The sequence below is a fragment of the Gracilinanus agilis genome, chromosome 5 (genome assembly GCF_016433145.1).
Source record: "Gracilinanus agilis isolate LMUSP501 chromosome 5, AgileGrace, whole genome shotgun sequence".
NCBI classification, from domain to species: domain Eukaryota; kingdom Metazoa; phylum Chordata; class Mammalia; order Didelphimorphia; family Didelphidae; genus Gracilinanus; species Gracilinanus agilis.
Window position 1 is genome coordinate 99,647,448 of NC_058134.1, and position 24,641 is coordinate 99,672,088.

The 24,641-nt window shown below is 37.2% G+C and overlaps 1 protein-coding gene across 1 annotated transcript in view; it reads left to right on the forward strand.

Annotated features, from left to right (window-relative positions):
- The window catches only part of LOC123249882 (zinc finger protein 271-like), a 26,509-nt gene extending 3,420 nt beyond the window's left edge, over positions 1-23,089 (forward strand). Inside the window, exons 2-3 of the mRNA XM_044678979.1 lie at positions 16,369-16,674; positions 20,805-23,089. Of these exons, the coding sequence (XP_044534914.1) occupies positions 16,369-16,674; positions 20,805-23,089 (2,591 nt within the window). The remainder of the gene's footprint in view (positions 1-16,368; positions 16,675-20,804) is intronic.
- Positions 23,090-24,641: the final 1,552 nt, after the last annotated feature.

The following is a 24,641-nucleotide window of genomic DNA, read 5'->3' on the forward strand; positions in this document are numbered from 1 at the left end:
CCTTCCTTCCTTCCTTCCTTCCTTCCTTCCTTCCTTCCTTCCTTCCTTCCTTCCTTCCTTCCTTCCTTCCTTCCTTCCTTCCTTCCTTCCTTCCTTCCTCCTTACCTTCTTTCTGTCCTAATATTAATTCTAAGACACAAGAGAGGCAAGACCTAGGCAACTGGGGTCACAATTGAATCCAGGTTGTTATAATATCCTTCTGATTCCAGCCCTAGTCTATCTACCATGCTACCCCCAATATATAATTTTTTTAACAGAATCTCACTTATATGATTTGATCATCATAATAAGCTTGTTAGGAAGTAGCCAGGCCAAGTATTAGCCCCATTTTACAGTAAAGAACAAAATCTCAGCCGTAGTCCCTTATAATCCAATGACCTCCAACTTTTACTAGATGGCATATGTGGGTTTTTTTCCCTTTCTCCATTCTGATGATGAGCTTCTGAGCTTTTGAACTGCTGTAAACACTATACTTATAAAAACAACAAAATAAAACACCTTTTTTTAAATGACTACTTTGTCTTTGGAATTTAATTAGAGATTGTGTTCCTTATTTCACATATTTTTGCAATTTTACTTAACCTATTTTAACCTACCGCAGATATTAGGCCATTTAAAAATTTTAATTTTAAAATAAAATTTTAAAATAAAAAATGGTAAATTGAAGTTTTTTTTAATCTTAAGGATTTATTTATTTTATCCACTCCCAGGTATGAGACTGGTAGGTGCACAGCATCCTCAGAGAGCTGAAGTGAATCCACTGACAGAAGCTTTCAATCCCTTTCTGTTGTAGATGCTATCAAAATGCTGTAATGCTATTATTTAATCATAATCTCTTTGTTCCCATTTTCCAAAGTACAGTCAACTCTTTTATAATGGGAAAATTGTGTTGTGGTGGGGAGAGGGGGTTGGAGGTCACTCAAGATATATGTTGGTGAAGCTAGAACTCTGTGTGCCTTCGGGAGGAAGGCAGAGCTGTCCCTGTGTTGTCAGTGATGGAGACAGACACAGGTCACCTAGTACTGATGAAAGTAGTGAAATAGAAGGAAAAGAAATAAGCAACAGCAATATGGTCAGAAGGAGAGATGATGAAAATAGCTAAAAGTGTCTGGGGGGTTCAGAGTGGGACTAATGATGGGAAGGAATGACTGGCAATGGAAAATATGATATATTTTTTAATTTACATTTTTATTTTGGCACAATAATTCCTTCTCAGCAAACAAATCGTACTTGCTCTAGTACCTTTCCTGAAATAGACAGTTGAAAAAGAGAAGGGGCAGTTAGAAGGCTCAGGGGATTGAGAGCAATGCCTAGAGATGGGAGGTCCTGGCTTCAGATCTGACCTCAGAAACTTCCTAGCTGTGTTATCCTGGGCAAGTCACTTAATCCCCATTGTCTAGCTCTTACTGCTCTGTCTTGGAACCAATACACTATTGATTCTGAGACAGAAGGTAAGGTGAAAGAGAGATGGAAAGAAGGAAAGAAAAAGAAAAAAGAAGACAGTAGAGAGATCCTGACTAACGGTTAATATAATTTTTGGTAGATGGTAGTTAGAGGGTCTTTATTGGAGAGATTGAATAGAAAGAACTCCATCTTGTTGGATTTAAAATTCATGCAAGTTTCTTAAGATGCCAAAGAATGAATATGACCCTGACCTGAAGGATTACTCCTTCTGAGCAGGTTGGATAAATGAGTGTCTTTGAGAGCCCAAACTATTTCCTTTGTCTTTGCACTTTAGCAACTAGCACAAAGTCAGAGCTTAATAAATGTTTGTTGCATTTAATGAAATTATTTGCTTCCAGCTTTTTGCTTTTGCAAGAAGTATTGCCATGAATATGATGGTATATATGACAATTTTTTTCTGTCATTGACCTTGGAGATAATATAATAATATAAGCTCATTGGATCAAACAGATCTGAACACTTAACAAAAATTTCTCACATAATTCTATTTTGGTTATTAGGAACATCTAGAATCATAGGTCATAGGTCAGTAGGAACATTAATATGACTGTTTTCCCTCCAATATTGATCATTTCCATCTTTTAAAATATATTCAAGATGAAGCTCAAAATTGTTTTAGTTTACCTTTCTATTATTATTAGCAATTTGGAGAATTTATTGAAATAGTTATGTAGGGACCAGGGACACCCCCTTATTCAACTTGCAGAATGGGTCTGGTAAATAATTATCCCAGGTTCAAGGTATTCTGTGGTCTGTAGTCATAATGCAGAACTATAATTTCATAAGCCCCTATCAAAGTGTTTACTTTTGATGATCAGTCAGAAGACAAAATTAGCTCAAAACAAAGTTAGTTTATGAAAGGTATGATAAGAAAAGTAGTAACAGAATATATTTCCCATTCAACTTAGCAAGAAAGTATATACTTTCTCTCCCAAAAGTACATTAAGAATACAAGCATACCTTGGCGATATTGTGGGTTCTGTTCCAGACTACCACAAGGAAGAGGATATTGCAACAAAATGAGTTACACAAATTTTTCAGTTCCTCAGTTCATATAAAAGTTTGTTTATACTATAATATAGTCATTAATTATGCAATAGTATTATTTCTAAGAAATGTACATACTTTAAAAATACTTTATTACTAAAAAATGCCAGTCGAGTTCTAATCTGTTTGCTGGTGGAGGGTATTGCCTCCATGTTGATCCTGCTTACTGATCAGAATGATGATTGCTGAAGATTGGGGTGACTGTCAATTTCTTAAAGAAATTTGCAGTATCAATTGACTCTTCCTTTCACTTGGAATACTTAGAGACCATTTGGGATTATTAACTGGCATAATTTCAATATTGGGCAACTAGATGGTACAGTGTAGAGAGCCAGTCCTTGAGTCAGGAATGCTCATGTTTGAGAGTTTAAATCTGCCCTCAAACATTTACTATCTATCTGTATAATCCTGGGCAAGTCATTTAATCTTTTTTGTCTCAGTTTCCTCATGTGTAAAATGAGCTAGAGAAGAGAATGGCAAACCCAGTATCTTTGCCAACAAAATCCCAAATGGGGTTCTGAAAAGCTGGACATGACCAAAAACCAAATAGGGAATAGGGAAGCTTGAGAAAAGATGGCCAGGTCATGGAGGAGTCAGAACACACACAATATTTATTGATTACATTGGCAGTCTTAGGAATAAGATTGTTTGCCAGTGATTTTTCGTGTGACTTTTTACATCTAAGTGAACTATCCATTTGGAGTTTAGTGTGGTAAATAGTTTAAGATAACTGGTCTAAACCCTTTTCTTGCCAATTAATTGAGTTTCAGTTTTTTCAGAAGTGTTTTTTTAAAATAGAGATTCTTTCCCCAAGTAATTTCTAATTTTTGGTGTTTTAAATCCTATGCTATTGTTTTTTTTTTATTACTTTTGAGTCATAGCATCGTAAGATATAAGGCAGTTAGGTGATGCAATGGATAGAGAACTAGACATGGAGTAAGGAACACTTTGAGTTAAAATCTGACCTCAGACAGTAACTGTGTGACCCTGGGCAAGTCACTTAACCCTGTTTACCTCAGTTTGCTCATTTGTAAAATGAGCTGGAGAAGGAAATGGTAAACTATTTAAATATCTTTGCCAGGAAAGTCCCAAATGGGGTCACAAAGAGTCAGACATGACTGAAAAACAGTGGAACAACAAACATTTCTTTAGTGTTCTATAATTACATTTATATAAGTCCTGAGTGTTGCCTGGTAGGTTAACTTCTAGATATTATAACTATTTTCAAATTGATTTCTCTTCCTATCATTCCTTTTTATTAGTAAATGTGAATGGATTTTTGTCAACCTATGTTATACTTAGTTACTTTACTGAAACTATTGTGGAAGAAAAACTATACTGCATTTTAGTGAAACCTGTCAGAAACCAATATGTTTTGCTGGAATTTTCTCATCTATCCCACAAAATATCTTTTAAATATTCTATTTTATCCAGATCAAAGGATACTTCTTTTGGAAATAGTTTAGCCTAATCATACCTGGTATATAAATTCTATTTATCTAAGAATTTGCAAGTTTCCTGCTTATAGTGAATATACATAAAACAATGGAGACACCCTTAACTTTTTGGCTGAACTCTCTTTTTAAAAATTATTTTTGAATGGTGAGCCTCAAAGCTCACTGAGCACTGGGAGCTTGATTTGAACGTCAACCACCCAGGGACCCTGTCTTTAGATCTCACTGACTGGCAGGAGCTTCAGCTAAACCTCAAAACAGATAATTCTTGCATTTTTATTACTATCCTGGCACTTGTATCAGGGTACTTTGCCAGTGTTTTTGTCTAGATGACCTTCCAGCTATGACTAGCCTAAAGCTAAATACCACTATCTCAGGAACTGAAATTTAGGCCATCTGCAAAAGAAAAACACAGTAGCCTGTGTTTTGGTCAGTTCTCTGAGAGATACATTTTACTAATACATAAGCATTTTATTTAAAGAAAGAGTTTCTGTCTACTTGTCTACTTGTAAGAACCTTCTGGTTCCAAGCAATATCTAACTCATATTTTATGGATGAAGTAGATGAAACAAAAGATGTAGAAGCACAATGCCGGGCACATAGTAGGTACTTAATAAATGTTTATTGATCAAAATTTCTCAACAATGAAAAACAAAATAACATAATTTCAGTTAGGATTTTGTAAGGATTTATCAAAGGTTAATGTCAGTCATCCTATATTCTCTAGGAAAGACTTGTTTTCTCAGAAATCCAATGATGGCTCCTTTTTTTAGTCTAATCCACAAACAAAAGGGATGTCACCTCTTTTGATTTTGTCTGTGATAAATTAAAGGGAACTTTCATATTCCGGTTATTAAAAAGACATTCCCTCCATTGATCTATTTTTCCTGATTTCCTTAAGGTATTAAGAACATTTCCTATTTTCATTGGATTCTCAATTCAAGTGAGGAAAAGGATATAAGTTTATAGAAGGATGCTGTTACAACATTAATTCTTAATTTAAAAAAAATTAGTTATTTGTTTGTTATATTAAATTTCTTAGGTATGTCCCTCTCATCCTCCCTTCTCTACTCTAGAGGGAAATGTCTTCATCATTTGACCAAAAAAATGTATATATAAAACTATGTCATGCCCATTTCTATTTATCAGTTCTTTCTCTGGAGGTGGAAACTAACAGTTATTCTTCAAACAATATTCTTCTTGTATATAGTATTCTCTTGGTTCTGTTCATTTTGCTCTTCTTAATTTCATGTAAGTCTTTTCATGTTTTTTTAAATTAATCTGTATATCATTTCTCACTTCCAAGTAGTATTCCAGCACAGTCATGCCACAACTTGCTTAGCCATTCCCCAATTGATGGGATGAGAAAATGTGAGAGGGGAGAAATATGCAGTGAATTTGAGGAGATAAGTTAGGGCCAGGTGGTAAAGGGTTTTAGAAGCTAAACAGAAGAGTTTATATGTGATCCTAGAAGAAATAAGAAGCCAGTAGAGTTTATTGAGTTGGGGAATGATGTGGCCAGATCTACAGTATAGGAAAATTATTTTGGCAATAATATAAGGATAGACTAAAGTGGATAGGGACTTGAAATTTGATTAATTAAAAGGTTGTTGTAATAATCTAAGGAAGAGGCTATAAGGGCTTGAACTAAGGAAGTAATCTTATGAGCAGAGAGAAGGAGTCAGATATAAGAAATGTAGCACAAAAATGACAAGGTTTGACAACAGATTTGATATTTTGTGTGAGTGAAGGGTTGAAGTTCACAGTTAATAACATGATTATAAACCTGGTTGCCAGATGAGTGATGGTATTTTTGACAGAAATAGGGAAGTTTTGAAGAGTGATAGGTTTAATGGAGGAGATAATGAGATTTATTTTGGATATGCTGATTTAGAGATGTCTCTGGGACATCTGGTTTAAAATATCCAATAGGCAATTGAAGACACAGGACTGAAACTCAGGGAAGAGAGAGGCTGAATGTAGTTAGGTGTTATCAGCCTAAAGATAATCATTTAACTCCTGGGAGCTGATGAGGGTGTGTGTGTGTGTGTGTGTGTGTGTGTGTGTGTGTGTGTGTGTGTGNGAGGGGGTGTGTGTGTGTGTGTGTGTGTGTGTGTGTGTGTGTGTGTGTGTGTGTGTGAGAGAGAGAGAGAGAGAGAGAGAGAGAGAGAGAGAGAGAGAGAGAGAGAGAATGAGAATGAATGTGTACAAAGATATGAATAGAGGACCTATGATAAAGTTTCAGTAATTCTCACAGTTAAGGGGCATAATACAGACTGTTAACCCTAAAAATTAAGAACCATAGAGCAACAGCATTTCTTAGTGAAAACTGTTTATTATTTCACTGAGTGAGAGAAAGCTCAGACGTGCTGGTACTTGGAACAAAGACTAAGTCTGGGGAGGAAAAGTAAGCAACAGGTTTTATAACATTCCAAAATGAGGAGAGTTTCACAGTTGGGTAACAAAGGGTGGAAATTTCAGTTCAATAACAGAGGTTGTAGGGTTCATTCCTCAATAGTTTGGAATGTAAGAACCAGGATGTGGATTATGATAAGATAGCAAGAGACAACCTTGGAGTTATCCATTTGACTCAAGGACTTCTCGAGGCTGATTTGATTGTGATTTGTGACAAGAACATCCACAGGGTCATTTCCAGTCCATGCGTCACTGTTCTATGAGGTTAATCCTGGCAATCCTCTTCAAACTCTGGAAAGTAAAAGACAATTCTTACAACACAGAGCCATTAGAAACAATATCACATCCTCTCCTTTTGGCCAGCAGGTCCTAAGGGACCCTTCATGGCCAAGAAAGAAAAATTTGGTGGAACATAAGTTTAATTATGATCTGTTTGAGCAGCTGGACAAAATAGCTAGGAGACATCTGACAACCACAAAAATATTAAGATGCAGAAGAAGAAACAATAATAAATTTTACAGTGTGGTGTGGAAGAGGGAACCCAGCCCTCCTGGAAGCCAGTGGGAAATATATCAAGCTTTCATTCCCCAAGGGCAGAGAAAAAGGTAACCTTCTCTTTCAGTGCGTGGACACTGGAAACGATGACCCTGAACTGATTCATACAGAAACAACATTTCTCATGAATATAAACACAGGCACCATCCTGGGCAGCTGGGAGAACATCCAGAATTCTCCAGTTTTGGAGGACTACTCTGGGTAGGGAATTGAGTTCATATTGTATGATAAGGAGAGATTTAGCTGTCACAGCAACTTGGGCTGACATGAGACATATACTGCTTTCAAGAGAGCTGTTTCCAGCCCAAGGGATGGTGGCCCTAAAAAAAGAGTCCACTCATCAGGTCTATGCCATTAGGAGAAACAGTGTCTAGTTTTGCTTGGTGGAAAATTTACATGACAGGAGCAACTAGATGTCTCAGTGCATAGAGGGTGAGGCCTCAAGATGGGAGGTCCTTCAAATCTAGCCTCAGACATTTCATAGTTGTGTGACCCTACACAAGTCATTTAACCCTATTTGCCTGCCCCCCTTATTGCTCTTATGCCTTCAAACCAATACTTAGTCTCAATTCTAAGGTAGAAGGTAAGGGTTTTATTTAAAAAAAAAAGAAAGAAAGAAAATTTATGATTCTAAGATAAGTGAAACAAACAAGCCAAAGTAATATAATAATGATTATCAACATGAACTAACATTAAATCTCCTCCAATTTTAGTAGCCCACCCCCAATGTCAGCACATTTCTTTTGGATCTGACATGTCTGTCGCAGAGGTCTGATTTCTGAAAATACTTTTTCTTGGACATTTTGGGATAGGTCTCCTCTTTAGTAGATTTCATTCGTTTGTTCCAAGCTACTTGTAGAAACTTCTTAGATGTTCCTGCTAAAATCTTTTATGATGCAAATTTTAATACAAGTTAGTTCAGCCTCTCAAATTTTACTTCTCCAAAAACTGGTTGATGTGAAAACCATCTAGAACCTCGTGGTTCTGACCTTATTAACAATAAAACTATAAGAAGAACATCAAATTTGGAACCCACAGTTCATTTGAAAATTCAGAGAATTTAGGTTTTTACATACTCCATTAGAACCTTTTACATTTGATATACAGGATTATCTGGTCCTGTAGCTTTCTCAATACTTTTCACTCCAATTAATTCCAATTCCTTTAGGAGGATCAGAAACTATTAAGGATTTATTCCTGTATATATGAAAATAGAGGAAAAACACTCTTTGCAGATAGTCTTTCCACCCCTAGGTTCAATGATTACACAGATGAATTTATTTACAATTGGCTGACTTTACTCCAATTGAAACAAAAATCTTGGTATGGGATGTGTATATTGTTGTGAAGAAGATTAATAAATTATTATTTAGGAGGCTTAGCAAGCAAGGCTGGAGAATTCTAAATGGAATGGGGAAGCAGGAAGTGTGCTTCTCTCTCTGAGATGGACTCTATGGTGGTTGGGGACAAGTTGTAACTGACCCCCTGAGAGACCTCAGAGGAAGTGGAGTTTGTATCCTGATATCCAGGAGGAAAGTCATTTGCCTGTGGGAGGTTAGGTTGAGACTATAAAACCTAACCTGGGTTGCTGGTCAGCTCAGGTTGGTTTAGCTCCCTGACTTATCCAACTGAAGACCTGGGAAAGCTGTATCATTGCTGGATTTTGACAGGACTCAGCAGTGAGGATTCCACTTTCATTCCTGATCTCCATTGTGCCCTGCCCTGCTAGAATTTCTAGCTTAGTGTAGATAAGTTCATTCCCTGACCCTGAGGCTTGCCCATAGACTGGTAGAATAGAACCCCCTTTTCCCTTTTCCCTTCTTTCAGACTATAGTTCATTGGATTAAATCCTGTTTATAAAACCTATTGTCAGTCTACTCATATTAGTTTCACAGACTCCCTGGGAAGGTGGATCAGTGTGGCAGTTAAGGCCCAACAGTCACTCTTGTCAACTGCCATTCCCCAAACTGCCAAACCCAGTTTCCCTAACTTGTCTGGTCCCAGACTATTGTCCATTCCTGTCTTCTACTCATCCTTCTGGCCCCAGATAAAAATATAAGTTAACCCCAGTTTTTACCATAAGAATATACACTTAAGGAATTAGTTTCCAAGTGTAGAAAGAGAACAGATATTGTAGAGCACGTTCAGTTGTTAACCATATTAAAAAAGGAATAAATATTAATACATGACTGTGTAAATATTAGCAGACAGATGACAAATCTAAGTACTAATTTACTTAGTTGTTTGGAATATAGAATGATTACACATTCAGAACGAAGACATTAAGATCTTACCTATTTGTATTGTGCCCATATCTTCTACTGACCACTTGCTCTGATTATAGAGATTTTTTTCAAAAGAAAAAAGCAGGGACATGGTTAGAACTGCATCAAAACTGGTCCTTCAGGCTTAAAACAAATGGCACAAAATAATCTAAAACATGTATACCAGGATAAAGAATCTAATTCTGTTTGACTTCAGGCAAGAGTTGTAGTTGACAACCCTATTCCTATAGTAACAATTTTAGTTCACAGCCAGACTCAGAAATAATCATTCCTATTTAAAAGGCAGTAACACAATTGGGAAACTGAGTCAAGACAATCCTACCTTTGGCTATGCCTCATCCTCTTGGCTTTTTCCTAGATAGAGATCTCTACCTGTCACGGTTCAGGACCACACTCCCTCTGAGTAGCATGCAGCATTTCCCTTGAATTAGGTCAAAATTAAATTTGGAAAAGGCTGCAGAATGAAGGAGAGGGGAAGAAATGGAGGCAGAAAGCATAGACAATTCTTAATCTTTTGTTTTTTTTCCTTGACTTCATATATTTATGGCAACTTATGTTAAATCATGGTTTTTTAGTAATGTGTTTGATATTTTTCCTCTTGTTATTTATGATTTCTTTGTGCCCTATAACATGATCAGTTTTTGTAAATATACCTTGTGATGCTAAAAAATGTATGTTTTCTACAATTCTTATTTGGAAGATAATAAGTCTTTCAAATAAAAATCTGTTCAAGTCTATTTTCCTTTTCTGTTTGTCTGTTTTGTTTTGTTTTTCAGCTTTGAAAAAGGAATATTTAAGTCTTCTACATTTACCCGGTTAATTTCTATGCTATTTTAAAATTTAATTAGCTTTTCTTTTATTTATGAGCATAGGTGAGTAGCAGGTCATAGCAACATAGCTGAAAAGAACTTTAGAAAAAATCTAGTCCAAACCCCTTATTTTACAAAAGAGGAAAGTGTAGCCAGGAGAGGCTAAGGAACTAGTCCAAGATCATTTGGGTAGTGTCAGAGGTGGAATTTGAACTGAGTTTCTCTGACTTCAGGTCCAGTGCCCTTTCTACCACATTATGTATTACATATGTGTTTAATGATATTGTACATCATCAGAAATGCTTACAAGCAAAAAGTTATTTTCATATTTATCACTCAACATATAGTTTTTAATCTTACTTGAAATCATTAATATAACTTCTGATTTGGGGGGATTCATTTAATACATAATAAATTTATTTTCTAGTCCACTTTTCCTCTATGTCTAAATTTCTTAGAATTTTTTTTTTGTATATGGCAAATTGCCAGATTTTATTTTTTTCATTCCCCAGGGAATTTAACCCATTTTTATCTAAGTTTATAATTTTAATGTTTGTTCTTTTCTTTATTTAATTCTTTTGTATTGATTTTACCCTCCCTTGGTTACTCCCCCCACTGTTATAAAAGAAGAGAGTAATCTGTATACTACCACTATTAGGCTGGTTATTAGTAGTAGTAATCTAAGATATTAATCTGAGGAGGCTTTGGTTTGGTTCCCTAATGGCTGGTGCAGGGACACCCGAGTCCTGCCACCCAGCTGGATGTTATAATAACTGCCCTTTTTTATAACAGTGCCCAGACAGGATCCCTTAAGGTTAATGGATGGGTAACCGTTTCAGGTCCCACCTGGGGTTGATTGATTATTGATATTGGGCTCTATCAGCCTTGAATAATGTTCATCTGACTGCATTGCTCCCTCCCCAGAGTGGTGATGGAATAACTACTCCAGGAAGGTACTTAATAACTTTATCTATGTTGTTTAACAAGGGAAAGGAATGATCAGGAAAGGGTTGGGGAATAGGTGACCCTATCACTAAAGCTATGACAATAATCCCTCAGGACTGTAGGCTGTTCATTAATGCTGGGCTTGTTCTTCACCTCCTCTGGCTCAGCCTGGCCACAGCCAAACCAGAGTAAGCAAACTGGATGATGCAAATATTGATGACGGTTTCTCTCAGCTTCTTACTGCTAGTTGTTTGCTACAGCCTTCAGGAAATGCCACGCTTTACCACCCTCTTCTTCTTCTTCTACCCACTTCCCAGATTCCCCCCGGGCCCCAGGATACCTAACTATCTAGAAATGGGTTAGGTGCCTAAATATCTAGGGATTCAGAGAGAATCAGAGGATCCACAGGTCAATCAATGTTCAAGATCAAATGTCCAAGGCAAGAGTTTAGGCAAGACTCAGCCAAGGCAAAGCCAAGGACCCAAAAGACAAGAGGTCCAAGGGGTCCCTGTCAGGGGGCTGCAAGGTTATTTATATCCTTTCTGGCCAACTGCCTTTCCTCCTGTCCTCATGGCCTCTGGGAACATTCTGATGTCCAACTGTCTTCACCTGTCAGCCAAGGTATGACTCTCAACTCCCAGAGTTTGAATATGACATGAATATTGTTTTGTTTTTGGAAATTTCAACCTGTAAATTTCCAGCTGATCTTGTCCGTGGATGATCTCTACTCTATGCTATTCTTAACAATGTTTTTCTATCCCATTAACTACCCTTCCCAAAATAATAAATTCTATCTTATCTAATGTCTTATCTATCTTTCTAGCCTAAAGCTAATGACAAGGGTTTAGGATAGATTTTTCTGGGAAAGTGTGGGGTTTGAATACAATATTTCCATGAACATATCATTTGAACATAAGTATAACATGTAAATATCATCAGAACATGTAAGAATGACTATCTATGTTGTTTCTTACTTTAAATTAATGCAATTCTTGCAATAACTTGGCTTAAATTTCTAATACTGAACTTCAAATAACATTCCTAACTCACAATAAATTCTAACATTTCTTCTCTTCCCTAGTCTATGGTTAGGAAGATTAGTTTGCCAGTAATTCTTACGCTATAGTTAATGTGTTAGTCAATTAGTTTCATGCCTAACTAACTACACTCTACAATTTTGTCTAACTTTCCTATTAACAGTTTTGTTTGAACATTTTATAACTATTTTATACTGACCCTATGCTAGCTAGAACTGAATTTCCCTGCATCTACTCTTTCCCTATGGGTTAGTAGAGTTATGCCTTATTTGTTAGTAACAATATTTTACATATGTACAAGGTGTTCATGTGATGTTCCTATGAAATGAGTACCTTTGACCTTACAAAGAATCTTAGTTCTCTCGCTTATTTAGGTCACTGAACTTTATTTCAAACTATTTACATTTATTTACATTATGTACATGTGATGTGACTTTATTGTGACTATGTGTTGGACTCATGACCTAACATTTATTGATTGGTTTATACTCACCTTCTTCTTCAGAATCTCTCTGTCAATCAGCTTATGTTCTGTTGCATGCATTCTAATTTGTGCATTTCCCTTGTGTTTAGTGTCTGAATGTGAAAACCTTGCACCTATTCAAACCTAATCTTGATTTGCTGATTTTCTCTCCTTGTGATTCTTCTGGTGAGGATGTCCGAGTCACATCGGTGTTGTCACAGTTCAGGTCCGTGTACAGTCTGTAGTGCAACGTCTCTTGTTGTCCTTGTGCTGGTCCTGATGTCCTCATGTTTCTGGAACTCTGGAATCTTCGGGATCTCATCTCTCTTCTCCTTTGCTGGATACCCATCTTGTCAGTTGTTGACTTGATTGAAGAATCCCTGGATCAGGAAACAATGTGTGACTGTGTGATGTTATGTTAAATTTTGTGTTGACACAAAATTTCTTCTTATGATATTTTTGTGTTTGCACTTGTCTTTGATGTAATGTATGTAATGTTTAGTCTAATGTTCAGTTTTCTTCTTCACCACTGCTGAGTTCTGATAGGTTTAACTGTTGATCTTCATGTGTGAATGAAGTATTTGTGTGATCTAAATCAATGATTTGAGTGCCTTGTTCTTGATAGTGATCTGTTTCTTGTGTTTCATTTGTGTCTGCATCTGTGTCTTGGTGTCTTTCTGTCTGAGGCTTTGTTTCAGAGTGTGATCCTTTGCTTTGAGGCTCAATTTCTATGTCAGATTCTGTTTCTTGTGTTTGTTGCATTTGAGACTGAATGCTTGGATGAGATTCTGTTTCTTGCATTTGAGGTTCTGTTTCTTGCATTTGAGGCTGAATATTTGGATAAGGTCTTGGCTTCACTGAGGGATTTAAGTGTGAATAGTGATACCATGAATTTTTTCCCTTGATTTTTACAGATGTAGGTGTAACTAAGATTATTTCATGTTGTCCACACCATTTTGGTTCTAACACTGATCTTCTTGTAAAATTTCTGATATAGATTTTATCTCCAGATTGATAATTATGTAGGCTAAAGTCAAGTGGAACTCTTTGCTGTATTAAGGATAATTTTTGCAATTCATCTAATCTCTCTTTCAATAAGGTGACATACTCATAGATTTTGCACTAGATTCCTAGATGTTATAGATAATTAGTGTCTCTTGGAGCTTTTCCTACCCACAGTTGCTGTCCATACAATAGTTCAAACGGTGACAAGTGTGTTTCACCATTAGGGAAAACTGACACCCCCAACCCCTTCATCTTCTGTACTTGGTCTCTGGGCTTAATTTTGTTTATGTTAATTTGATCCTAATCTTCCCCCAAGTCAGATTCTTTTCTCCACCACTTGTTATCTTGATTTATTCCAGATAACTTTAGTTTACAGAATTGCGATTTTCTCTTTTTTTTTCCTTTTAGTCTATTCCTTCCCAATCCAAATAAGAGTGCAGATCAGAATCCTGCCAGCTCTATTATACCCTCTCTACTTTTACCCTGGTCCCTTAGCTTGAATAACATTCACTTGTAGTGCCCTTTTCTGGGGACTACTTATTTCACTCTTTATTATTCCTTTCTGCTTATATAAGTTCTTAAATCCAGTGTATCATTTATAGATGGCACTAAAGGTTGAAATGATCACAATGATCTATTATGTTATTTTCTTTTATTACCTATTTTTCTAACTATTATTAACTATACCATAATATACTATTATACTTATACTATTACCTCTTATTAGCTGTACCATGATATACCATTATACTACTATCTATTATTAGCTATACCATTTCAGTTAAAATCTAAATGACTCTCATACAAATAGTTCATTGGAGGTAGACTCCTAAATCCAAACTAACAGGGTACCATTGTATGGCATACTTCATTAAGGTGTAACCCCAGAGAATTTTTAAGATAATTTAAAAGGCAAATATTTATTGAATTAGAAAGCATGCAGGATATTATTTTTATAAAGCAAACTAAAACTTAACTTAATTTTAAAAATTAAACTTTGCCTTAAAAATATAAACTTTGCAAAGGGTTTTTTTTAAGCAACCACATTCTTGCTTTTTTCCTAACAACCATGTTAGTTTTATATTCTTGGCTAAAAAGGAACAAAAAAAATCATCTTTTCGCCTGAAACCTGCTTGCCCAGCTCCTATTTTGCTATAAAGAGCCAACAGTGAAATTTAAGGACATAGAGGGGCAAATCTTTACAATTTTAGGGTTTCCCCCTTTTACTCATCTGTGCTAAGTGAAGCCAAGAGGCTATGAATTATGGACTGAGCCATGGACAACAAAGTGGCCAAAGAGGTCAAAAGTGAAAAAAATGTCTAGCTGATTTTTTCCTGAGCTGCCCACAAATACCTGGGGTCCTTAGGCAGGAGTGGAGAGACTTTTAGGAGCGGGAGGAGGAGTACAAAGCCCCTCTCTGGCCCAGACGTTGTTGTTCCTGATGGAGAACGTAAGCTTCACCAAGTAGAAGCAGCATCAAAGCAGGCCAAGTGATAATGTGCAGAGTCTGGAAGATACTTGTAGAATGGAGTTCTAGACCCACAAGGTGACCAAGTCACTGGACATGACACATTCCTTCCACACTAAAACCCCGTAGAAATGAAGGGATGGGAATAAATGGGAAGTGGCAAAGGAAGCAGAAAAGCCCCCAGAGACTGAGAGTGTACTCCTTGTCGGATCTGGCCAACAGGGGGTCCAACCCAAGGCTAATGAGACAGAGAGATTGAGTAATGCAACAAAGCTTTATTGCAGAAAAGGAGGTGGGGTAGAAAGGGGGAGCAAAGGGGAGCCCGAAACCAGGAGATGGCTAGGGGTCTCCACCTGGGTGGAGAAGGGGGCAATCTTTTATAGGTGGTGGTCTGGGATGAGGTAACCAGGGTTGTCCTTATTGGGCAAAGTTGGGATATTTGTGTGAAACACATCAAATGGCCCTAAGGGGGTTGGGAATCTGGGTCTTTGAGGGTGGGAAGTTCTTAGGCCTGGTGGTCAGTGATTCAGGAGGTCCTTTGTCTAGGACTGACAGCAAAGTCCTGATGTTCTGCCAGGTTTTACTGGGGCTTTGTCTCACGGTTTGGATAGGTGCTGGGGCTGTAGGAAAGGGGGAAAGGGAAAAATGAGTTTTGGTTCCAGGATCTGTCACTTCTAACTTTTAGAAGGCTCCCGATCCATAGCAAACTTACTATAGTGAGAGGAGTACTGGCATATGATGATGTGCAAGCCTGTGTGAAGGACATCTCAGGCAGGAAAATTTCACCTAAAACAAATAACATCACAAACTCCTTCAGCAAGAACTTCTCTCTTTTGTGGAACTTTCACATGATGGAGATCTAGGTCTCTCTCTCAGTTGAGAAAGCTCCTTCATTCTGTATTATCTGCTATACATCTTCTCCTATGTATACTTTCTTTGGTTTCCATTTATTACTATCAACTTGGATAGCTAGGTTTCTTTGCTAAAATAAAACAAAACAAAAACCTCTATCCTGATCACATAGATATTTATTCTCATCTATTCCAAGGTCCATTTTTAAACATTTGTTCCCATTGTTTGTAAGTAATAATAATAATAATTATAGCTAGCATTATAAATACCATCTTTTAGTATCTTGTTTTATATTCTCATCAACCCTGAGAGGTGGATACTATTATTATCCCTCTCTTACAAATTAGGGAGCTAAAGCAGATAGAAGGTAAATGACATAAGTGTATGAAACTGGATTTGAGATCAAGTCTTCCTGACTCTAGAACTAGCACTCTATTCACTGCACCACCTTAGCAGCCTTTAAGTTCACTTAAATGTAATGAACTTGGAGAAATGTTATTTCTGTGAAATTGTCTCCCTACTAAGAGCTTATGAAATGTAATATCTGCCTCTTTGTCCTCTCTACACAGATTATACTATTCCCAAACCAGACTTGATATGCCATATTGAACAAGGAAAGGAACCAGTCTTCAAGAATCTGGCAAATTTGGAGACAAGTGTGAGAATAATCCAGTCTGGTGGTGATGAGCTATCTAATTCCAACAACACTGAGGAACTGGAACCTGCTACTGCTGAGCTATATAACACAAACAGTTTTGAGGAACAGGAATCTGATGCTGATGAGCTTTATAGCTCCAACAGTTTTGAGGAACAGGAATCTGATGCTGATGAGCTATGTAACTCCAACAGCTTTGAGAAACAACAATCTATTGCTGGTAAGTGGGAAGGATTAAGACCTTGTGACAAAAGGTTAAAACAGAAAAAGCAAGTACCTCAGCAAAATTATTACAGACTTTAAAGAAGTCTGAGAGTAATATTCTATACCCTTTTCATTGAAGAGGAGGTAAATATTCTCTTTACTTCATTGCCAAGCCTGGTCATTATAAATATAATGCTTAATTTCAGGGGCTTTTGTATTTTTTTCTATCTTGTAGTTGTGTATCATTTTCCTTATTCTGCCTTAGTCTTCCCATGCTCCTCTGTATTCTTCACATCCACCATTTCTTACAACACTATAATATTGCATAATATTCACATGCTAAAGTTTGTTTAACTGTTTCCCTAGTTGATGGGCATGCTCTTTATTTTTAGTTCTTTACTATTCAATTAAATTTAACAAACATTTCTTAAGTGCCCACTATGTATGTATCATAGACACCTTGCTAAGCATATAAATAATAATAAGAAAGAATGTTTCTGCCCTCAAAGAGCTTACAGTCTAACAGGGGAAGACAACATACAAAAGGAAACTGGAAAGTGGCAGGGAATGGAGGAGATGGATGGGCACCAGAGAATGCCCAGGATGGGGCCATTTTGTTCTGTGGAGCTGAATCCAAACAGAACTGTAGTTGGAAAGTGGACCCAAAAAAGTAGATCACAAAAAGTGCCACTTTGAATGTTTTGGCATATATGGGAACTTTCTTTTTGCTTCAGACCTTCTAAGAGGCTGTGCCTACCTCTTATTACTCTCTTCCTTAGAAGGTGGTAAGAAAATGATAAGAGACCACAGTGGGAATCAGGAGGACCACTGATATCACTGGTAGCTATCAGGGGCAAGGTTTATTGAGAATAGCTACTATTTTATAGAGAGAGCCAAAAAAGCTAGAGATTTTGCACAGGTTTCCACATACACAGTAAAGGTAAATGATTGATAAAGTGGTACAATGTAGTCTGTTTACCTCATCGAGTCTATACAATGATTTCTATAGGATAATAAATCAACACGTTACAGCCTAACTTAGATTCCCAAGGAAATGCTTATATCAGTGATTTTGTGGGAACATCTAGTGCAGAAAAAGGTGGGGAAAGGGGGACTTGAGGCTACAAGCCTTGGGTGATATGTGACAGACTTCAGCTGTGTTATGGCCTTCAGCTTTGTTGAGGTCTCAAACTTTGCCTTCCACACTCTTCTCCTGCCAGACCCTACAACCATGACTATTTCTTTTTCCATTTCTGTTTATTTACTAGGTTTCAAGTGAAACCTCAGAATAGGTTTTTGCTTTTTATTTCTCATTATTAGTGATTTGGAACAATCTTTCATTTGGATTTCAGTTCTTTTGAGAGCTGTTTGTTTATATTCTTTGAAAATTTATCCACTGAAGAATGGCTCATGGTCGTCTATACTTGTGTTTATTTCCTATGTATCTTGAATGTTAGATCCTTGTCAGAGAGATCTGATACAGAGGTGTTTTCCCAACTGACAATTTCCTTTCTGAACTGGGCTTTTTAAAGGCTATTCCAATGGAGCACAAATTCTAGCAGCATCTAACACATGGAAAGGCTTTGGGTACAATCCCAATGATGATTTGGTCCAAAGACCAGCCTCATCTTTTCCTCCCGTTCAACTTTGGTACCAGGCCACTGTCCATCTCCATTTCCTGTCCAAGATGTACCCACTATGTGTGGAGTTGTCTGTTAGATGCATGGTCAGAGTGATCTTCCCTGAGGAGTCTTTCTAGTGTCCATTATTAATGGCAAGTTTTTCACATACATTTTTCCATTTGAAAACAATAATTTTTGAAAGATATGCAATGTTTTCAGTGATTCCAATATGCTCACTACTCCCAAAGTCCCTACCTTAAAATTTTTTAATTAAAATTTAATTTCTCAATTATATGTAAACAAAAATTTTTTAACATTTGGTTGTAAAAAAATTTGAGTTCTATATTTTTTACCTCTTCCCCCTTCCTCCTCTTAGAGAAAGCAAGCAATTTGATGTAGATTATGTATGTGCAATAATGTAAATCATTTCTATATTCACCATATTGTAAAAGAAAGTGAATCCCAAGCCCCCAAGAATAAAAAAATATGCTTCAATTTGCATTCAGTCTCCATCAGTTCTTTCTCTGGAGGTGGATAGCAACTTTTCATCATGAGCCCTTTATAATTGTTTTGGATCTTTGTACTGCTGAGAATAGCTAAGTTATTCACTGCTAATCATCTCTACAATTTTGTTGTTACTATGTACAATGCTCTCCTGATTCTGCCTACTTCACTTTGCATCAGCTCATGTACATCTTCTTAGAGTTTTCTAAAGTCATCCTGTTCATCATTTCTGATAGCATACTAGTGTTCATCATAATAATATGCTATAACTTGTTCAGCTATTCCCCAGTTAATGGATATCCTCTCACATTCCAATTCTTTGCCACTTCAAAAAGAGCTGCTATAAATACTTGTGTACATATAAATCATTTTCCTTTTATTCCTTTGGGGCATAGACATAGTTGTGATATTGTTTGGGTCAAAAGGCAGGTGCAGTTTTATAGCCCTTTGGTGTAGTTCCAAATTGATCTCCAAAATGTTTGGATCAGTTCACAACTTCACCAACAATACATTAGCATCCCAAATTTTCCATGTCCCCTCCAATGTTTCTAATTTTCCCTTTCTATCATATGAACCAATTTGATAGGTGTGAAATGGTACCTCAGAGTGGTTTTAATTTTAGATTCTCTAATGAATAGTTGTTTAGAGCAGTGATGGGCAAACTACCGCATGGACCAGATGCAGTACCCTGAAATGTTCTATCTGGCCACGCAACATTATTCCTAATCTGATGAATACAATGAGTAGGATACTATACAATGAAACTTTGAAAGAGTTGCCTTAGAAACAGACTGACAGATGAGCATTTCCTTTCCATTGGCCCCCTCTTTAAAAAGTTTGCACATACTGGTTTAGAGCATTCTTTCCTATGAATATAGATAACTTTAATTTATTCTTCTGAAACTGCCTATTCACATCCTTTGACCATTTATCAGTCAGAGAATGATTCTTATTTTTATTAATTTGACTCACATGCTTATATATTTGAGAAATGATACCATCAGAAAAATTTATAAATTGTTTTGGTATTCATTGTCTATGATATCTTTTCACAAAATTTAGTTTCCAGATTATCTCTTTCAGTTAGGTCTCTATTTTTGCTTTTGCTTTGTCTGAGATCATGATTGCTAACCCCTGCCTTTTTACATTCATTGAAGTATAATAGATTCTAAGCTCTATTTTTTCATTATGATTTTCAGGAGGCCTAATAATTCTTAAATGATCTCTCTTTGATAAAATATTCAATTGTTTTTCCAAAAAGCTATTTAACATATTTTTCTGTTTTTCATTCTTTTGATTTTGTTTTATTTTTTGTTTTTGATATCTCATGGAATCATTAGCTTCTAGTTACATAAGTCAAATTTTTAAGAAATTATTTTCTTCAATGAGCTTTTGTGTCTCTTTTTTCTTTTGATTAATTTTTCTTTTTAGGAAGTTCTTTTCTTCAGTTATTTTATATGTCTTACCATTTGGCCAATTCTGGTTTTTAAGGTGTTATATTTTTCCATTATTTTTTTGCCTTTTTTTTAAATCAACCTCTTAATTATCTTTTCACAATTTTTTAGCATCGCTCTCATTTCTTTTCCCAATTTTTTCTCTACCACTTATCTCTTTCTTTAAAAACTCTTCCAGGAATTCCTGTTGGGCTTAAGTACATCTAGCATCTTTCTTTGAAGCCAAGAGCTCCTGAAGCTATTGTAGTCATGTTCAAGGCCCACTGTTGCTGCTGGCATACACTCAGAGCTGCCTTTACTCAGTGTCACAGATCTCTCCTGCCAACTGTCTAAACTGTCTTAGGCTAGAAAATTTTTTCACTCTGACCTTTTGTTGGCTCTGCCTTTTAAAACTTTTATTTGAGGAGTTATTTTTAAGTTGTTTAGAGGGGAATGTAGCAAGAACTCAAGTAGGAGAAATGAGGGATGAATGCAATAACATGATCTCTGTGTTACATTTCAAAGCTTAAGAAAATTAGCACTGATATGGTTTCTGAAGTTTCTGTCACCTTTGCTCTTTCTTTCAGGAAATCAGAGAGCTCTGCAGCTAAATGCAAAGGAACACCATTCAAGTGGTTCTCGAAACCAAGACTTATCTGGATCTTCAACACTGAAAGAGAGAGGTGTATTCTGCAGGTCTGACCAAAGAAATAACTTGAGAAATCACTCTTCCCAAAACTCACAGTTCTCAATTTCAGAAGCTAATAGCACTACCAGATCCACTGAGAGGGTGGAAAAGGAGAACCTGGGAACTGTCAGTTGCCAGGAAGCCCCAAGTGGGCATAAATTCTATCCCTGCCATGTATGTGGGAAAAGCTTCCAATTCAAAGGTCACTTGGTCAAACACCAAAGGAACCACTCAGACAACCAATGCCAATGTGAAAAGTGCAAAAAGAAATTTAGCAGGCAATCTAGCTGTAGGCAGAAAGGAAAGAACAAGAGAAAAGGAAGGAACAAAGAGCGCTTTGAGTGCAGTGAGTGTGGTAAGAGCTATTGTCAGAAAAGGAGCCTTACTGCACATCAAATTAAGCACAGGATGGAGGGTTTCCTGCGGGAATCTACAAGGAATAAGAACCTTACCAGAAGGGTCAACCCAAAGAGGCCTGAGCGCACAACCAGGGCAAATGTCTTCACTTGTAGAGAGTGTGGGAAAAGCTTTTGCCAGGAGTCTTACCTGCGGACCCATTTAAGCCTGCATAAGGAGGAAAAGCTGTTCATCTGTGGTGAGTGTAACAAGTGCTTTTCTTATCAGTACAAGTTTATTGAACACATCAGAGTTCATACTGGGGAGAAACCCTTCCAGTGTACCAAGTGTGGAAAGAGCTTCCGCTTGAAGGTCAATCTGAAGATTCACCTGAGCATGCATAATGGGATTAACCCTTACCGTTGCAGTGAGTGTAAAAAGACCTTTGCTCATAAGTCAAGTCTTGTTAAACACATTAGAAGACTTCATAGACTGGATAGACCTTTTAAGTGTCCTGAGTGTGACAAGACCTTCAAAAGGAAAACCACCATGAGACTCCATTATAGCCTACACAGAGGGGAAAGACCATTCCCTTGCACGAAGTGTGACAAATGCTTCAGCCAGCAAATTAAACTCATTGAACACCTGAGAGTCCATACTGGGGAGAAACCTTACCAGTGTCCTGAATGTGGTAAGAAATTTCGCCTGAGGAGAAGTATGGTGGCCCATGAAAGTGAACACAGTGGGATGAAATCTTTTATCTGTGGGGAGTGTGGCAAGAGATTCCTCATGCAGTACATGCTCACAGAACATTTCAGGGTCCATAGCGGGGAGAAGCCCTTTCAGTGTGGGCAATGTGGTAAGAACTTTACCCGGAGAACCAACTTGAATGCCCACATGCGTATCCATACTGGACAAAAGCCATTCTCCTGTAGCCAGTGTGGCAAATGTTTCCCTCATCATTCTAAGCTTGCTCAGCACCTTCAAGTCCACAACAAGGAGAAAACTTTCCAGTGTCCTGAATGTGACAAAAGCTTTCGCCAGAATAGAAGTCTGAAGGCCCACATGAGCAAGCACAGTGGGGAGAAGCCTTTCACTTGTAAAGAGTGTGGCAAAAGCTTTGCCTTGCAGCATGTCTTCAATGAACATGTCAGGGTTCACAGTGGGGAAAAGCCCTTCCAGTGTCCTGAGTGTAACAAGAGCTTCTATAGGAAGGCTACCATGAAAGTCCATCAGCGTAGACATAAGCAGAAAAAGTCTTACCCATGCCCCAAGTGTGAAAAATGTTTTTCCCAGCGGTGTGAACTCACTGAACATGCCAAATCTCACAAAGAAAAGGCAGCTTTCCAGTGTTCTGAATGTGACAAGAGCTTCTCTCAGGAAAAATCTCTGAAAGTCCATGAGAGTCTGCACAAAGCAGGGATGACACTTTCCTGTGATGAATGTGGTAAGAATTTTACCCGGAAATGTGAGCTAAGTAGACACATCAACAACCATTGTAGGAAGAAGTTCTTCCAATGTCCTGACTGTAAAAAGAGCTTTGTCCACAAATCATCCTTGAGGGCACACCACCATGTACATAAGAAGGACAGACCATTCTTATGTTCTGAATGTGGCAAGAGCTTTGCTTATGTGGGTGCATTCAATACACATACTGCAGCCCATGCTAAGGAGAGAGCCAAGAGTTCCAGGCCAGAGAAGAATTCCATGTTACAGAAGAGTTTCCGATCTGAGAAGAATTCCACATCCGAGAAAAGTTCTGGGTTGCAGAAAAGTTCTGGGTCAGAGAAGAGTTACAAGTCAGTGGTAATAGTCAATAGTGCCAGCTCTTTGAACCATAAGAATTAATTCTGGGTATAATTCTATAACCTAATGGAAAGCTACATGAGGATGCACACCAGCCAGATGGATGGATAGTTCAGAAGAAATAAAAGGTTTAGTAGATTGAAGAATCTGAGAAATCATGAAGAGACTTCCTCCTAAAGCCTTATATTAGAGTCTCTCTTTGCCCTCTCCTAAGGATGTCCTTTCATATGAGATCACATTGCTCTTATTGACTCCTTTAGTGCCTTCTAAAGGTGTAAATAACCCTATACCCATTGATCTTTCCTCCTTCCTTCCTGCAGGGACTTCAAAACCTTATACACAGAGAACATACTAAAAATGATTGTGAATGAGGAAATGTGAAGGGCCTGGAACTCCTCTAGCTTGACCTAAAATGAATTTCCATTTCCTAGAATTCTTTTATTGAACTTAACAGGTTCTTTCCCTGGAGAATAGCTTTATATGTAAACATGAGAAGAATTGTAATAATATCATCTAAGTTTTTAGGATGATTATAAGCCTCGGTCATTCCCTTCAGAGTTGTAGTAAATCTTTTGATCAACATTGCTGAAAACATGGCAGCAAGCACACAGTCCTACTTCACTTCATTGGGGCCTGGGAAAGTCAAGAGCATTGTCTGTTATCCAGAATCCATGCAAGCATACCATCATGGAATCAGTGGCAATATTGATGAATTCTCTAGGCAACTAAATTTTGTGATTATTTTCCACAAGCCTCACAACCAGCAATATCAAAGGATTTGGCCAGATTGCAGAATATTGTGTATAGAACTCTGTTCTGCTCCTATCATTTCTCCTACAATTGTCTGACAGTAAACACCATATCATTCATTACTTGGCCCCTTCTGAAACCACACTGGCTTTTGATAGAGGACTGTCTTCCACTTGAAGGTTCAGCCTTTTAAGGAGGATTCTGGCAAGAATCTTGCCAACAATATCTAAAAGGGAGAAGGACCCTTCGCCTTGTGATTATCACAGACAATTTTCATTTATAGAAATGAGTAATGTGGTATCCTTGATTTCCTTTATGCTCTAGGATCCCCTCACCCCTTGCCATGAGCTTTTGTTTATGTGAGTTATATCTGTTGATACTTATTGTACTAGAAATTAAATTGCTTTGGCATTTATTATGAAAATAGTTTTGATCTTGGGGACTTCCTGAATGGGTCACCAACCCCCCCAGGTCAAAGGAGCATAGTTTGAAAACCATTCATTTAGATGATCTCTAAATTATCTTCTGAGATCTAAAGCTATGATCCTATAATCCTATAATTATGTCTGAGATTTTTTTTAAGCCAAAGGGACAATGGTATAGAAAAGGTAAATGAATTATAAATCCTAAGTAGTAAGACAATAATTCTTGGGACCTTAAAGTGCCTTTCAGACTTAAAAAACTCAAATAAATAAGGAAGGAATTCAAGATCTGAACAAAATATTTCTTTTGAAAATTAAAAGTAATATGTTTGGAGATTAATGAATGACAACCTTTCTGAGTATACTTGTTTTTCAGCATTGTACATCACCTTTGCAAAAAAACTGATTTGGTAGAACATAAA